Source organism: Lolium perenne, chromosome 2, assembly GCF_019359855.2.
Source record: "Lolium perenne isolate Kyuss_39 chromosome 2, Kyuss_2.0, whole genome shotgun sequence".
Lineage (NCBI taxonomy): Eukaryota > Viridiplantae > Streptophyta > Magnoliopsida > Poales > Poaceae > Lolium > Lolium perenne.
Window position 1 is genome coordinate 14,377,465 of NC_067245.2, and position 14,812 is coordinate 14,392,276.

The 14,812-nt window shown below is 44.8% G+C and overlaps 1 protein-coding gene across 1 annotated transcript; it reads right to left on the reverse strand.

The window, feature by feature from the left end:
* Positions 1–1,983: 1,983 nt before the first annotated feature.
* On the reverse strand, positions 1,984–5,059 carry LOC127331250 (uncharacterized). Its single transcript, XM_051357328.2, has one exon. It carries the CDS (start codon positions 4,610–4,612, stop codon positions 2,228–2,230), a length of 2,385 nt encoding a protein of 794 aa, XP_051213288.1. The 5' UTR covers positions 4,613–5,059; the 3' UTR covers positions 1,984–2,227.
* Positions 5,060–14,812: the final 9,753 nt, after the last annotated feature.

The following is a 14,812-nucleotide window of genomic DNA, read 5'->3' on the forward strand; positions in this document are numbered from 1 at the left end:
CGCATTTCCGGTCACGCCGGACAGAAACGGTTGCTCAGCGTTCGTTTGCGTCGCGCCGCTGGAGATGCCCTTAGATGATCTTATGTTTTACCCCTAACTTTTTCTACATATGAATCTGTAACTAAAATATTTCTAGATATACATTTGTATCTAAGCAAAAGTGAGACACTTGTTTTAAAATGGAGAGGTAGTGAATGTTTGTGATTCCGTTTTGGTGCGGAAACCCGCTAGACCCGGAAGAAGCTGAAAGTGGCAGAGGTTGAATTGCGGTGGAGGGTGTACAGTGCGAGGAAACAATCCTCTGGGCATGGTCCATGGTTGGTCCGGTTTTGCTGCTGGAATGAGGGGGGCTATGGAAGAAGCGAACTGGTGATAGATCCTGGGATGGATGGATTGGTGGTGGCCTCACACGAGATCAGTCGATCAGTCGGCAAGTCTACTAGTACCACGCCCCCTATCGTCCATCCATGCTCCTATCGAGAGGTGGAAGTAATAAATGGGGAGGGGTTTGTGGTCTACTAGATGAGAGGGTTTTAGGAAGGGTGTGTGGCAGGCAGGCAGAAGAACCATACTGGGCCGTAGTACCAGCACCATTGCTAAATAATCTCACCTCACTGATGAGCGATAGCTGCCACTGCTACTGTTTTTAGGTACGTCTTGGCTGGAAAGCGCTTGTACAGGGAGGGGACGAGAGGTAGAAGGCAACAGAGGAGCCAATCCCAGAGCCTAGACAAATGTACCATGCCACACACTGTTGCGACGTACGCCAGCGAGAGTGAGCATCCTTCCACATGACGGAAATCCCACTACCACCAGCTCTCTGGACTCTGGTGGTGGTAAATATGTATGCTGGACAAGACGATTTTAGAACAGGTTCCATACACACTTTGACAAGACCATTCGGACCAAAGAAAAATATGCCATATTGGTTCGGTGATTCCAAGCTAGTACTAATAGAAAAATACGGTGCACGTCCTCTCATGTTTTTTTGCTTCTTGAGGTGTCTTCGTCTTCCTCCTGGCAGAAGCAAGAGCTCGCCAGTCAGCATCCATGGCGGCCACCGCCAGGCTCCAGATCAATGCGACCCAAACGAGCTCGTGATGAGGAATAATACACAGCATCAGTCTCGAGAGATTCAAAGTCAAACGCCGCAAGAATTTGGAGAAACATATACAAGTAGCTATGCATGGAGGAGAGAGCTTAGAGGGGAAAGTTGGCAGCGCTCTAGACGTGGAAGGAGATAATTTTGTATACAATCACAGGGGCCCCACGTTTACCTTATGTTGGGGCTGGTCGTGGTTCTTGTATACGGACACTGCAGCAAGATCACTCGCTACCTAGCGACGATTCCATGGCGCGCAACGGATCCTGCTTTTTGCTGCGTCGAATCGGTTCACCACTCCAATCATGGCCTATCTCTATATTACTCCTCGCTCCATAATTAAAAAGTGGAGCAGAAAGGGAAAAGAAAGACCCCATCTCCAATTAATGGAATTCAACTAGTACACATTCCAGTCACCATAGTAGATACTACTACTCCAGCTTCTATTTTACTACTCTCTCTGTTAAAAACGATTTCTCAAGTGAATGTCTGACATTCAGATTCTATGAAAAAGAATACATTGGTTCAGATATAAATTTTTCTAAATTACAGAAAATATTTCAAAATTATTCTAGTGGGATGGATCCTGGTTTTAAAAAATCTACATTGATGCTCCCTCTTAAGATTGGTTTGACTGTCCAGTAATTATCTATTGATCCATCTTCAAATTTATCAATGAGATACTGATATGTACACAAAGGAGATTTATATTGGACCAAATATTATTCATCCAACTGTATACCTCGAGTATACTTATATGGGCAACAACAGATCAGAATAGTCAACACACAATCTCCCCTAGTCATCATGCCTCCTGCTGATCCTGGTTTTGATTTCTAAAATAGTGCAGGATCAACCAGAACCAACATAGTACTACTATATATGACAAGAGCCATTTATTGATTAAGCACACTTGACAAGCAAATTAAGGGTGCATATCTCCATCTCATGCCCCTACCCCCTACCCAACCAAAACAAAGAGGAGGGAGCAAGAACTAGCAACATGAGGGGCACAGCATGAAGGACAAAAAAGAAAAGAATCTGACAATTTCCTAGATCAAATTCTAAACCGATGCTAACATCATCAAATGCACAAAGAAGCAAATTTAAGCAGCAGGAAGAATGCTACACTGAAGAGGAGGGATCCACAACGGCGTTCTCGGTTAGCATAGGGTCATCATCTCCTTCTGTGAGCAGCTCCACGTCCTTGTCGTCGTCGTTTGAGAAATCCCTCCTCTCCAGCTTCGAATTGGCCGCGATGAACACCAGCCGGTGCGCGCGGCCAATGCCGCTAGAAGAGCTCCCCGACGCGGTGAGCCACCGTGTCATCGACGGCGTGCATTTAAACCCCTTTGCGGTTGCATGGAGGAAGATGAGCCTGACGGCCACTTTGCCAAGTGACTTGAACTCGCTGAGGCATGTCTCCCAGACCAGCCGGCTGCTCTGCTTGTTGGCGATCTTCATCTTCCCCGTCAAAGGGTCGGGCTGCCGGACCTGCACCGCCTGCGCGTACAGCGGGTCGAGCCCGTCCGACCGCCATTTCATCAGCTCCATGAGAGCGAGGTGCGCCTCATCCGGCGACACCAGTCTCGTGATCAGCCTGTCGACGTCCTTCTCCTGCTCCGGCGTCAAGTAGTTGAACGGCGGAAGGTACCTCCTGCCGGCGTCCTTGATCAGATACAGAGGGTCCAGTATGAATGCCGCCGACCACGCCGGGTGGTAGTTCTTCCTGAACCTCCTCTCGAGCACATTCATGGCGGTGGCCTCCTCGATGCTGAATTTCCGGCACCAGCCTCTGACCTTGCCGCGCAGGTCCTCCCAGAGCGGCAGGCATTGCCCCACGAGGGGCCTCTCGGCCTCCATCTCCTTGACCATGTCCATGATCATCTTGACGAGGGAATGCGAGGCCTCGACCTCGGTCCAGAACACCACGTTCTGCACCATGGTGGCGATGTCCCTGGCGGAGGGATCGTCAATGCAGACCACCTTGTAGGACTCCTCGTGCACCGCCATCTGGAGCGGGCGGGACGAGGTGAGGATGCTCTCCAGCATGGCGAACGGTGCGGCGGTGAATTCCCCGTCGTTGTAGGGCGGGGCGGCGACGGGGAGGAGGAATGCGTGGCCGTGCTCCTGCATCTGGTGCTTGTGCAGCAGCGCGCGCACGGCGGGCGTGGCGTTGAAGTAGGCGGCGACCTTGGCGCACTTGGCGGCGGCGTTGTGGAAGACCGGGAGGTCGCGCGCCATGTCGCGCACGAGGCGGGAGAGGCCGTGCACCTGGCAGGGCAGGTTGACCATCCAGTGGTGCTTGGCCTCGAGGTCGCGCAGCGTCTTGGAGCCGAAGCGGTCGGCGACGATGCCGGCGCAATGCCGGATGTCGCCGGACGAGGCGGCGACGGAGGAGGCCGCGTCGAGGAGGAGCTCCTCGGCGTAGCCGGAGGAGGCGGAGGGCGGCGCCGGCATGGGCACGGCGCGGTGGAAGACGGAGGTGTCGTTGGGGAGGTTGACGGAGAGCGTGATCACCGGGTCGCGAAGGCCGTCGGCGGAGAGCTGGAAGAAGCGGGCCTCGCGGAACCGCGCCGCGGCGTCGGCGCAGGCCTGCGCGAAGCGCGCGTCGAGGCGCGCGCCGGCGAGCTCGGCGCGGGGTAGCTCCGGGAGGCCGACCTGGCGCAGGAAGGTCTTGAGCTTGGGGTGGTCGACGGCGGAGAGGGACGTGCTGCCGGAGGACTCGAGGAACCAGTCGGCGAGGAGGGCGAGCGCGGCCTCGGCCTGGGGCCGCGGGAGCATCGCGCCAGGGGACGCCGAGGGAGACTTGAGGCGCTTGACGCTGTCCTCCAGCATGGCGAGCGGGCCGAGGTCGCCCCTGCCGCCGGAGAGCACCTGCCTGGGCGTGGGCATCCCCGGGGGAGTGGGTGGCGTCGGGGAGTAGGCGGTGGGGTCGGCCACGACGATGTGGTGCTGGTGCGATGCCGCCGCCTCGGAAACGGCGGCGTAGGCGGCGGCGAGGGCGTGGCGTTTCCGGCCGCCGCCACCGCCGGTGGAGTGGCGGCGCTGGGAGGAGGAGGAGGACGGGGGGATGGATGAGATGGGGACGATCGAGGACGCGGGGGAGGAGACGGTGACGAGCTGCAGCTGCTGGTTCTGATGGTGCGGCGGGGGCGGGGGCGGAGGCGGCGGCGGCGCGCCCTGGGCGGCGGCGAAATTAGGGCAGGCCCCGCGCTTGAGGTGCTCGGTGGCGGTGCGGGAGGGGTTGGAGGCGGAGAAGGTGGCGGCGCAGAGGCCGCAGCGGAGCCTGGCGGCCTTGGGGGGCGCGCCGGAGGCGGGCGGCGGGACGAGGACTGGTTCGAGGTGGCCCCAGTACCAGGCGCCCTTGCCCTTGACGGCCTTGGCCCGGACCTGCATGAGGGCGTCGTAGCGCTTCCTGGCGGCGGCCTCCTCGGGGCCCATTGCTCCGGCGGCGTCGAGCACCGGCGGCGGCGCCGATCCGGACGCCTCGCCCTCCTCCGCCGACATGGCGTGAGGCGTGGCTTTCGTAGGGGAGGTTTTCAGGGGGTTTGCGGACGTTTCGCTTCTTGGCAACTAGAGGCCCTTTTTTGTTGGGCGACGGAGGAGGAGACTCAGCCTATTTTTACCCCTTTTTTTTTCTTTCTCAGCCCACAATTTTTATTGGCTCCCTCGCTCTCTCTCTAGTCTCTAGTGTCGTGTGTCTGTCTATCTAGCTAGTAGCAGTATATGATGGAGGGATGAACTGAGAGGAGGCTGGCTGATGAGTTCCTCCTCCTTCTTCAACAACAAAAACCTCTCTCTACCTCCTCCACATTCTCTCTCTATTTATCTTGGATCCTTGAGCCCAGCAAATACTAGTCTCACTAAACGTTGGGAGCTGAGAACATATAGACAGAGGAGAGAAGGTCTTGGTGCAAACACAAAACAAAGCTAGTAAAGAAAGGTCTCTCTCTGTCCTTCTCTCACTAGTATCAACAACAACATATGACACTGTTTCTCTCACTACCTCCTATATGGAGCAGTCGGTGTACTAGTACTTGTGGTATTCATTCCAACACACACACAAAAAAAACACTTTCTCTGTTTCGATTTTTTTTTTTCTCTTTGAGGGTGGAGGCGGTCTTTGGTAGGGGTTGACTGGTTTGGGTGGGCTGTGCGTCCGAGAAGGAGAGGGAAGGGAGACTGACTGCAAGAGGAATGCTCTGATATAATGCCACTGTGCGCTTTATGGTACAATGCCAATAATAATATTAAAAGGTAAGCGGGATTGGTACGGGCGACTTGTGCTGTTGCCACTGTGGCCTCTGCTGCCCAAGCAATTATTGCCGTGGAACAGTTGCCAACCCACGGGACCCGCACGCAAGACCTTCTCTTTTTTCGGTTTTCACTCGCACCAGACTTCGTGTATATACACATGTATCATGTATGTGTCTATCTTCGTCCATCTACAGAATTTTCATTACTGTTTCTGCACACTTCTTTCTTCCCTACTCCTAGATTGATGGATGGATGGATGGATTCGTGGGCATGATATTCAAACTTACTACTACTAGTACAATCTATTGCTAAAGGGAGCACCTTACATCATCTACTCTCTTTCAACCAACAAAAAAACACCTACCTAAATAGAAATGTTTCGGGAAACTTGCTTCATGTGCAAGATTAGCAGATACTGCAATACCAAAACGTTTTCCCTCTCTATCCCGCTTTGCCCTTAGTCTTTCATACGACTATTCTTCTTCTACCGAAAGCTGTAATTCAATCTATTTCAGTGTTTGCGATGGGGGTTTTCAAGATACCCGAAAATATTTGCAAGTCTATTACTGATGCTATGGCAGCCTTCCGGTGGGGTGACACAGATGATCATAAGAAGATGCATTGGAGAGCATGGTGGAGAATGTGTATCCCAAAAATTGATGGAGGGATGGGTTTCCGAGATCTTCATTCTTTCAATTTGGCAATGTTGGCAAAACAAGTATGGAGACTCCTGAACAATCCAACCAGTCTATGTGCGTCGATACTACAAGCTAAATATTATCCAGATGGTAATCTGTTGGCTGCGGGACCTAAGAAAGGATCTTCTTTTACCTGGCACAGCATTGTTAGTGGGATACAAACTTTTAAGAGAGGGCATATCTGGCGAGTGGGGAATGGCAGAAGAATAAATATATGGAGAGATCATTGGGTCCCTGGGAGTGTGACACGCAAGATTGAAACTGCCCGTGGAAATTGTCTTCTACGAACAGTTGATGATCTAATTGATCCAGTTTTAGGTCTTTGGGATGAAACAATTACTCAGGGAAATTTTTAACCCGCTGGATGTTAGAAGAATTTTACTGATTCCTATCAGCCAAGAGCTAGGTGAGGATTTTGTGGTCTGGCATAAGACTAGCAACTTTTGTTTCTCGGTACGTTCGGCATATTACTCGGAATGGGAACATCAATTCGACATTAAAATCAGAAGCAATACGGGTCAAAGTTCATCGTCAAGTAATCCAGTATGGGGAATTGTTTGGAAACTACAAGTTCCATCCAAAGTCAGAATCTTCATACGGAGAGCTTTGCATGGTTTGATCCCTGGTCTGTCTATTCTAGCTAATCGACATATAAAAGTGCCAGCCCAATGTCCGATATGTAAGTCGGGAGCTGAGGATATTCTGCATCTTATATTCACATGTAAACGAGCAATCGAAGTCTGGGCAGCATTAGGCTTGAAGGAGTTTATCATGTAATGGTCAAAAATTGATAAATCTGGGAGTGTAGTTCTGGAAGAGATTCTACGATCAGACTTAGTACATACTCCAGTTCTTGGTGCTCTGAGCTTGAAGGAGACGGTGGCGGTGGCAGCCTGGTATATTTGGTGGCAGCGCCGAGAAGGAGTGAAGGGGGAAAGAATAGCTTCAGCTATTAGCTCTGCGTTTTCTATAAAAGCTCTAACAATGAACTTCTCTTTAGCAGAACAGAGAGCAACGCCGAAGGTTATAGCGTGGAGTAAACCTCTGGCTCGCCAGTACAAACTTAACATAGACGCCTGCTTCTTTCCTAATGGATCGGGTGCAACGGCAGTCATGATCAGGAACTCTCACGGTGAGGCCATAGGTGGCGGGACTTGGCCATTGGCGAATATTCTGAGCCCAGCCTCGGCTGAGGCAATGGCTATGAAGAATGGTATGATGTTACTGGAGAATATTGGATGTTCCCCTGTAGTTGTAGAATCAGACAGTTTGGACTTAATTACAGCATGCAACGGAGAAATTGAGTTATGGAGCCCTTATTCAGCTATTCTGGCAGATTGTTTTCAAATTGCACGAAGAATTGGAAGAATCTCATTTTAGCATTGTCCCAGAGAAGCAAACAAGACGGCGCATAATCAAGCTAGATTGAGTTTTGAGTCTAATAGTTTTTTCTATTTGGGATAGTGATCCACCCTCATCTGTTTTGATGGATGTGCTAAATGATGTAACTGTACTGAATTTGTGAAGCAGCAAGTACCAGACGCACTCTTTTCCTTACCAGGGTACCGAAGGGGACTGGAAGGTTTTTAATGAGGCGGCTTGCTTGCTTAATATATTGGTTATTTCAAAAAAAAAAAATTCTTCTTCTACCGAAGTCTCGCATGTGGAAAAATACAACCTTAATTATCTCGCGTAGCATATCTTGGAGCACATGCATTCTACTTGGAAAATATAGCAGCGAAACGCATGTGACTGGAGTACCTCATCAACGGAAAAAAATATAGCATCTACAGAATTTCGTTTATTACGGATACAAATGTAAGACATGTAATTGTTCTACTGAACAAAGTCATTTAGTTCTTTTTTTAACATTATCTTGGTAACGGGCTTCTTCATCAAGATATACAGCCAAGACGAGTGCGATGAAACAAAATATAACCACTCAAATTAATATCTAGCCTTGGCGCTCTCTTTATCTGCCACCGCTGCAAGATTGGACTACCCAAGAGTCATGACAATATGGAAACATCGACGCAATATGCATATACCGTCCAATCATTTTGGAACCCGCATCAATGGACACAGTGAGAAACAAACAGAAGGCATATTCAACTATGAATAGTGCTAATGAGGAAACATGTTGTGAATAGTTAACTTTGGTACAATTAGTAAGTAAGGTTTGTCTATTTTTTCTGATTATAAATGAAGTTTGCCTATGATTATTGTTTTTTTGTCATGGAAGAGCTTTTCGTCATCGATGACCTCAAATACTCACGGACATAAACCCTAGAGGTCTTACTTTTTTTTAGTTGGTAATTTGGCTTGTCGCATGTGGAAAAATATCAGCTTATTTCGCGTAGCATGCCTTCGAGCACTTGCACTGTACTTGGAAAATATAGCGGCAAAGCACATGTGATCGGAGTAATTAATTAGCGAAAAATCAAGTTGGCACCAAATATTTCATAATAACTTCATTACGGTCTGAAATGTACGATCTGCCATCCTTCTATTGAAGGAAGTCATTTATTTCTTTTTTGAACACTACCTTGGTGACTAGCAAATTAGGGCTTCTTCATCAAGATTTACAACAACGAGCGACCAGTGGAACCAAACATAATAAAACTACTGAAACTAACATCTAATGTTGGCGCTATCTTTATGTGCCACAGATGCAAGATTGGATTACCCAAGAGTCGTGAAAATATGGAAACAATTGAAAATATGCATCTACTGTAAAATAATTGTGGAATCCACATCAATCAATACAATGAGAAACAAACAGGAGGACATATTCAACTGTGAATAGTAGCTAATGAGAAAACATGTTTGTGAATAGTAAACTATGGTACAAATAGTAAGTAAGGTTTGTCTTTTCCTTTTTTCTGAATGTAGTTGGAGTTTGCCTTTGATTTTTTTTTTGTCATAGAAGATATTTTCGTCATCAGTGGCCTCAAATACTGACGAACATAACCTCACGGCCGACATAACCGCTAGCGACCCCTAGATCGATGAACAAAATTTTTAAGTGTACAAACAGATGATCAACTCCAATTCAAAGTTTTCTTTAATCAGTAATTAGGCTTGTCGCATGTGCAAAAATATCAGCCTATTTCACATAGCATATCTTCGAGACTTGCACTGTACTTGGAAAATATAGCAGCGAACCACATGTGACCGGAGTAATTAATTAGCGAAAAAACAAGTTGGCACCAAATATTTCATAATAACTTTATTGCGGCCCAAAGTGTTCGATACGTCATCATTCTATTGAAGGAAGTCATTTTTTTAACATTATCTTGGTGACTAACAAATTAGGGCTTATTCACCAAGATTTACAACAACGACCAGTGGATCCAAACAAAATAAAACTATTGAAACTAACATCTAGTGTTGGCGCTCTCTTTATGTGCCATAGATGCAATTTTGGATTACCCAAGAGGCATGAAAATATGGAAACATCGGCACAATATGCATCTACTGTAAAATAATTGTGGAATCCACATCAATCAACACAATGAGAAACAAAGAGAAGGACATATTCAACTATGAATAGTAGCTAACGAGAAAACATGTTTGTGAATAGTAACCTATGGTACAATTAGTAAGTAAGGGTTGTCTTTCCCTTTTATGAGAGTAAATCGAGTCTGCCTGTGATAAAAAAAAAATCGTCCTAGAAGAGTTTTTGGTTGATAACTCAAATAAATGTCGCTTGCATTTTTTTGATTTCAATAAAAGTTTGATTACTTTTATCATGGATATAAAGATGCTACTAATTATATACATATACACAATATGATGAGAGGATATATATTTGTTTGCATGCCAATACTATATTATTATTTATACAAAATATACATATTTGTTTTTATGGGACGTAATAATAACTATATTTGATAACACCGTTTTACAGTTATGTGGATCACCGGTTGATGTATATGTTTGCTTTGTGACAAAAAAATTGTTAACTCTGAAATATGGAATGTGAATTTCTTGGAATCCAAAACCAGCGCAGTAGCTTTTCTCGTTACCTGTTGGTTACTCAGCCGTAGCATCGTAACACGTAAAGTATGATTGTACTGTATACCTTTCAGGAAAGTATAAGAAAACGAGCACTGTCGCGTCTCAGGTCCTGTTTGAAACTTGGCAGGGGCTTCTGTGCCACACAAGCCAGATGCCGCACTTTCTGGAACCGCTTACTGGAGACATCGATTCCCATCAGCAGCACCCACTTTATTAATCTGCTAACTGTGTCTAATGAGAGTTGTTCATTGTAAAGAGATAGACCTAGTTTGGAACAAAGTTCTTCTGAAACTGAAGAATTATACTTCCTTCGTTTTAAATATAAGCTGTATAGTTTTTGGCAACAAAATTTAGAAAAGAATCCGTAGAAAAATTTACACCAGTTTTCGACGAGATTATCCAGATTAAAAAAGATCGGTGTAGACCTGTGCGCTAGCGATACTTTAGTTTCACGGAAAGAGGTCCGTTCCGAATACATAAAAGAAAGCACGTTTTAGAGATATATCACAACTTTTCTATAAAAAAAGATTAGATTAATACCAAGATGACACCGAATACAGCTAGACTTCGCAACAACTCAATATCTTGAGCAAGTCTAGACATAAAGAATGCACACAGCTGAAAAAACAAACAAAAAAGCAAACATATCAAAATATTTGAAACTATTTTGAGAAACTATATAGTATTGTTAAAGTACTTGAAAAACACTTTAGTGCGGAACATAGCCATAAGCTTGATGGACTGATCACTTGAGGCGGCATGACAAGGTCTCTAAATTCCTCAACTAACAAAGTACTCCTACTGCATTTTGTTGTATCTACTACTCCTCCTACAACTCTACTACTTCACCTGCCTCATTGCTTACAGTACTAACTGTGCAATAATTGACCGGCCAGTCACATAATCGAATAATGTAATGGGATCATACAGTGTAAAGCAGATTAGACGGTGGTACTCGTAGGCACCCTTGTTTAATCATGCCTTCTGAAGCTGGGCTAAGTAGTGAGCCATGATGTAGTTAATCAGAGTATGCAGATGCAAAGCCCAGACGCTTGCAGCTTTGCAGCACGCATCATGGTATCCGAGCGGGCTGATGGTACTACGTGCGAACGGACGGTGTGTGGGTCGTGCCTCTGCAGATTGCAGGGCGCACTACCGCTGCTACGTGAGAGTAGCGGCGATACGAGATCGGGGACGAACACGCTGACGGTGGCCTAGCGATCTGCCCTGCTCTATGTGCCGTGCACAATGTGTAGCTGCTAAATGGATCTAAAACTTGTGAAAATGTGCTTCTCGGTACGATTTACTCTTGTGTAATACTATTCCATTTCGAATTGTAAGAATTGGCTTGGCCTTTGGATATCTCAATGCGGGCTAGGTACGAACTGAAATGAGTGCATATACTCGCTAAAATGCATAAGATTCAGGGAAATCTAGAAGCTTGCATAATTCAGATGAAACCATGTTATTTTTACAATCAATACCATGATACATTTATATTATTGAATATTACTACATGGTAGAAATACCTAAGTTGTGTCAAGTCATCATGTAATATATAAAGTCTAATAAACAAGAAACTTTGCAAGCTCTTTGTTCTTCCCCAACACATTAGTGCACTTTCCTAAAGTCAGCCGAAGAAAAAATAACATACATACCAACTCATATATCTGTAAAAAAGCAAGGAAGGTTTTCTCATAATTTTAATTTAAGTTTCAATATCAAGGATATGGGTGCCCTTAAAAAAATAAAGAGTACCAACACCAACATTTCATGAAGAAACAATCGAACAGCCGAGTTGATGTTTTTGAGAGCCGAGAGTGTGAATAACCATTGTTCAGGTTGTAGGAGCTGAGACAAATGTTGCGAAAACAATCATGCATGTGGCAATCATGAGAAAACAAAATTGAAACTCAATTTTGGGAAGAAAATTATGAAGGCCCATACCTAGAGAAACTTAATCTTTTGGCATCATCATCAAATGATGTCGGAAAGGAGATAACATCGTCTAACGAAGGGTCGACGATCACTTATTGTTAACGATGCTATCTCGATCGACAAGAGGAAAGCTACTCCATGGGGCCCTAAATACTTGTCGCAGGTTAATCCTATATTTCTCATAAACCCGCGTTAAGTAATTAGAACAAATGAAGTACAAATATCTAACCTAATATATTGATAATGTTAAGAGATCGGGTAATCCGCCCCTGTGTTGCCGGCGAGGCTTGCCGGAGAAGGGGAACTGGCGTGCGGAGGAAATGAGGTGGACGCGAGCTAGGTTTTTCTTAGAGAGAGACCTATACTAGACGATACCATGTTAGTATTTGAGGCGAGAACGATATTTGATTTGAAATATGAGTATAGACCATACAGGTAGTGTATTTGTTGAACTGATAGAATAGGTAGGCTTACGCAGGCACGTCGCCTACGACGCTACCGCTGGCGGGTCCGGAGAAGAATGATTGTACGTACGCGCAACGTGGTGCCGGGCCGTGGCTTTACACGTACGCACATGCTGAAATGATGGATTAGGTAGCCCTGTGCGTATGTCTGCGCGGAATCACTGCCGTATCGATTGATTGATTTAATATTGTATATGTACATATATGGCTCAAAGTCATAAAGCGGGCGCAGAATTGTCTTGCCAAAGAGCGGGTATCCGTACGTACCAGCCCACTTGATGATGGCGAAGGCCCAAGGATGTAGTGTAGTGTCTTGTACCGGACGGAGCAGCATCACTTTTTCTTTGGAAGGAGTATTAGGTAGCGGTGATGAGAAGATCGTAGCCGACCAGTATAATACTGAAAACGATTAAAGCAGTGGAACGGATTATAATAGTCGCGTCTAGCTGACGATAATCGCACGCTTTTCTACCTAATTCATCCTTCAACGGCCTCTCCGCTGCTTCCTCTTGGCTCCTTGCGCCCTCGGCAGTCGTTGCGCTGCTAATTAGGAAGTAAATCGTTTGAGCATGTGTTGATAAGATAAGGAAAATGATATATGATGAGAGTAACAGCGGCTACTAATACTTACCATTTTTTATAAGTAGCTTGCGTGTATCAGTTATGCATATACGTAGTATACAGTGTGGTGTTACTATATTATACTGAGAGTTTTGCTATAGATGCGGGAAATGCACTTTGGCTCATAGGAGCATATGCTTTCATTATGTGAATCCACATTTCAAATTGTCGAAAAATTCTAAACTAAATTTTTATATGTACATCTAAACATTTTATGTTGGTATACAAGTTTTCAAAAAAAAAAAAAATAATTGTGGCTCCTGTAAAAAAGACAAGTTTTGATAATATAACACGACCACGTACAGGATATTTTTTTGTCTTTTTTGTACACGCCATATAAAATGTTGTTTTTCCACGAAAATTTGTGCACTAACATAGAATGTCACGATGTACACCAACAAATTTATATCCGAATTTTTTAACATTTTTAAAATTGTTTTTTAATTATTTTATATAATGAGAGCATTTGCTCCCATGAGCCAAATTGCCACCTCCTATAGATGCAGCCTATAAAATACGACCGGCAAAAGAAGTATTATCTCCAGGCCTAAGAGCTACTAAATTTGATCAATATGCAGGATAAAACTTAGGTAATTTATTAAAAGTTAGACGTTTTTTTTTTAAGATAGGAATGGGAGGGGCATTTGTGCTGAAACATGAATCAAGCCATTTGGAGGAGGAGTGTGGGCTCCCAAGGCGCAAGACTACGCTGCTTCTTAACTGGGCCTAGCCCAAATACTGTACCTGAGAAGGGCCAAGAAAGATCAGATGGACAGAAAACAAGACCAGTGTGGCATTATCCAATGTTGCGAGTACACAGCGGAGCTTCAACGGAACATTAGTACCAGCTCGGTCTATTAAAGGATGTGGCAAATTTATCTAAATTTAGATGAATAAAGATGTTTTTTATGTATATATATGTTTGAATTTATATAAATATCTGAATTTTTTTATGGATGAAGGGAGTATTTTTTTTATAACTGTTAGATAGAGAAATATAAAAAGTTCTCATAAAAAAGATAAAGGAATATGAAATGGTCAAAAAAGAGAAAATACCTTTTTTTCTACAAGATATTATGTATCGAGGCATGTCTATGTATTTGAAATAAAATTTGTGATTATTTGCAACTAAGAAGTACATTTTTTCGAATATTTTGAAGACTGGAACTCAGGTGCTACAAATCTATTATCGCTACTACTCTTTTCGATCTAAATTAAATGGCTGTACTTTGACTAGATACAAAATGCATTCTTATTCATTCGTATCTAAATAAAGTGAAATTTATTAATTTGGATAGGAGGAAGTAGGCTCGGTCTGATTGTTTATACTCCATTTTGCTCATTCTACTTCATCTTATTCAATTACTCTCTTCGGTTTAAAATAATTGCCACAAAAAAGGAAGTATCTAGACATGTTTCAGTTTGCAGGTACATCTATTTTGAGCAATTATTTTAAACAAGAGGGAGTAAGATATTTTTCAGTTTCGGCATTCTCTCTTCCTTGATGGTGCCGCGCCTAAGGGAATCTCTAGCGGCGCGACCCAAAATAGTGTTATAAATGATTTGTTTTTATTGGTTTGGATCAATCTGCGGACAAAATTTGGATCGCTATCCTGCCTACCAAGCAAGTGCCCACAGTGCCGCGAGCCATTCAGTTCGCGATGGCCATTTTTGCCTGTTTGGTCTTAGATAAAAAAAACAATTGAATT

Bases quoted from the DNA above. Each gene is read 5' to 3' on its own strand.
- LOC127331250 (XM_051357328.2), bottom strand. From the start codon at position 4,612: ATGTCGGCGGAGGAGGGCGAGGCGTCCGGATCGGCGCCGCCGCCGGTG.